General features: G+C 39.7%; 1 protein-coding gene across 1 annotated transcript; it reads left to right on the top strand.

The window, feature by feature from the left end:
- Nucleotides 1–680: 680 nt before the first annotated feature.
- Nucleotides 681–1,980, top strand: LOC119725485 (trace amine-associated receptor 6-like). The gene is made up of 3 exons (XM_038196892.1): nt 681–885; nt 924–1,047; nt 1,329–1,980. Exons 1-3 carry the CDS (start codon nt 681–683, stop codon nt 1,978–1,980), a joined length of 981 nt encoding a protein of 326 aa, XP_038052820.1.
- Nucleotides 1,981–2,583: the final 603 nt, after the last annotated feature.

The raw sequence follows: 2,583 nt of genomic DNA, 5'->3' as shown, positions 1-2,583 counted from the left end.
ACATAAATAAAGAACATCTAAACCAAATTGATAAAATCCATTGATCTATTTGAGTGCCGAGAGTTTTAAGTGTGAGCAGCACAAACTTTGCAGCAATACAATTGTCGATAATGACAACAATTTTATGTTCTCATTCGATGATGAAGTTTGTAAGGCAAATTACATTTACACCTGGAAAGTAATTTCACTGCGAATTTATAATTTATGATGAAGGAAACCTTATTTGTCAACTCCATCAATCAACGACAGCAGACGTGCAGCTCATTAAGGCAAAAAAACCGGCGAAAGATGCACTTCCGATCTTTTCAGCAATCAGTCGATCACAGACTTTACGGTCTTTGAATAAAAATACGCGTGATTCACGACTGAATCACAAGTGCATTATAGTCAACATCTACAACAAAACGTATCAGTGAGACAGAAGGGTAACTGTAGCTGTATGGATGTTGTTATCTAAATAGTACAGCACAGTTAAGGAAGTGGGCGTATATGTGACTTTGAAAAAGCTGCTTCACACAAAGGACCTTAGTACCCGGTGCATACATGTGTAGTCGTTTTTTTTCAAGGATACTTGCATTGACGGCACTGTGAAGCTCTTCGTGATCAACTGTTGATGGAAAATCACTACATACTTTGAATTATGCTGATCAAAGACACCCTATAATACACAACTGTAAGCCATGAATTCAACTCAGCAACTCAATGACACCGAAGAGCTTACCGGAAGCGAGTTGATCTGCAATATCATGGTAGCAGAAGGAGTTATTGGTGTCTTCGGAAACCTCTTAGTGTGCTTCGTTATTCTACGCGTCAAATTTCTACACAACATGACAAACTATCTGCTGGTGAATTTGGCTGTGGCCGATATGCTGCTTTGTCTTCAGAGTTCTTTTTATATCTAACCTCTTTAGAATGTACGCTAGGTGCTTTTGTGCCAACAGGCATTATTGGGAGAGAACTTTTCTGTCGCGTTCTGATCTCGGAGTATTTAGCATGGGCCCTGTCTTATGCATCAGCTTACAATCTCTGCGCGGTAACTATAGAGAGATACGTTGCCATGGGCGTAGCGAGGAGGGGGCAAGGGGGGGGGGCACTTGCCCCCCCCCCTGGAAAAGCAAAAAAAAAAAAAAGAAGTAGAAGAAGGAAAAAAAAGAGAAAAAAGAAAAGAAAAAGAGGCGCGAAGACAAAGTGGTGTAAATTTAATGAGTTGGGGGGGGGGCAACATGTCCCTGCCCTCCTCTAAAACTGATAAATCGAGAATATGTTGAGAAATGCAAGCATTTTTTTTTTTTTGGCCCCCCTCTAGAAAAAATCCTGGCGACGCCCATGTACGTTGCCATCATGCATCCATTACAATACAAAAGGAAACTCACCGCAACACGGATGAAATATCTGATTGCTCTGATCTGGGTGATTTCATTCCTCTTTTCTTCACCATTTATATTTACGATTGAAACAAGCAATAACCCCGAGCATCCTTGCTTTGAATCCAAATACCCTCATCATGAATTCCCAATTCTGCTGAATGTGTTTTCATTCTTCATGGGGTACTTGCTGCCCATAGCATTGATGAGTTGGGCCTACTACAAGATACAAATCACTCTCAAAAGACAAGCGAAAGTCCTGAACCTGCAATATGCAAGGGCAGCTGCCTATGATCTTGTGCTTGCTAGACATCGTCTAGTCCGCACACTCTTAATTGTCTTAGGATCTCTTATCATCCTATTGACACCAAGTTCGACAGCTATTCTTCTCTGCCTGCATCCGATACACAAGGCTCTAATTTCTTTCTGTGATTCACACACCTATGGATATATTCTTGCTGTCTGTGATTTTTTCTACTATTTTAATTCAGTCATTAACCCTATAATCTATGAACTTAAATACAAGAAATTCCGACAAGGAGTTAAGGTTGCCTTTTGCAGCTGTTTTAAAAGACATGGTAATAACAGAGTTGACATTGAGATGATACCATTATGAGAATAATTGTACGTGTACACCCGACATATTGCTAAAAATGAATGTCTTATTTGCAAAATGCTGTAATATTCATACAACTTTAAACAGCTATGCATATTTGCTTCGTGGGGGATTGTTGCAGTTTGGTAGATACAGGTACTGGCTTAGGAAAAAAAGTAGGTTTGTTTTAGGCTAACCTTTACATGAAAATGTATGATTCATCAACTAATTTTCTGCAGCAAACTATAATTATTTGTGTTTAATAGGAAGGGGCGTAATCATACATGTCGCCACCACATTTTAAGTTAAATGGAATGGAGTTTGGCCGCCACCATGCATTTAAGTTTTTATCAGACTTGTGTTTTCTTAAAAGGAAGTGGTTTTCTGGCTAGAAAAATAGCAAGGAAGAACCGGTTTTGTGCAGGCAAAATTCAGGAAATAATCTGTTGATATTAATAACTTGTTGGAAAGTTCCAAGGTCATTCCAAGAAGGTTGCCGCCGTGAATTAGGGTTAAAACATGGGAGGGGATGGGATTTGCTATCAGCATCAGCAGGGCCGTTCCTCATTCTTTTCTTTTTATGGGATGTATGATAACATTGGAGTACGAGGGGCTCTGCGAGCT

This window comes from Patiria miniata, unplaced genomic scaffold, assembly GCF_015706575.1.
Source record: "Patiria miniata isolate m_02_andy unplaced genomic scaffold, ASM1570657v1 HiC_scaffold_19, whole genome shotgun sequence".
In the NCBI taxonomy this organism is placed as follows: domain Eukaryota; kingdom Metazoa; phylum Echinodermata; class Asteroidea; order Valvatida; family Asterinidae; genus Patiria; species Patiria miniata.
The sequence above is the reverse complement of the archived record's forward strand: the minus strand, read 5'-3'. Positions and strand labels throughout refer to the sequence as shown.

Coding starts and splice junctions, on each gene's coding strand:
- LOC119725485 (XM_038196892.1), top strand. CDS start 681: ATGAATTCAACTCAGCAACTCAATGACACCGAAGAGCTTACCGGAAGC. Junction 886..923: donor TATGCTGCTTTGTCTTCAGA/GTTCTTTTTATA, acceptor AATGTACGCTAG/GTGCTTTTGTGCCAACAGGC. Junction 1,048..1,328: donor TGCGCGGTAACTATAGAGAG/ATACGTTGCCAT, acceptor GGCGACGCCCAT/GTACGTTGCCATCATGCATC.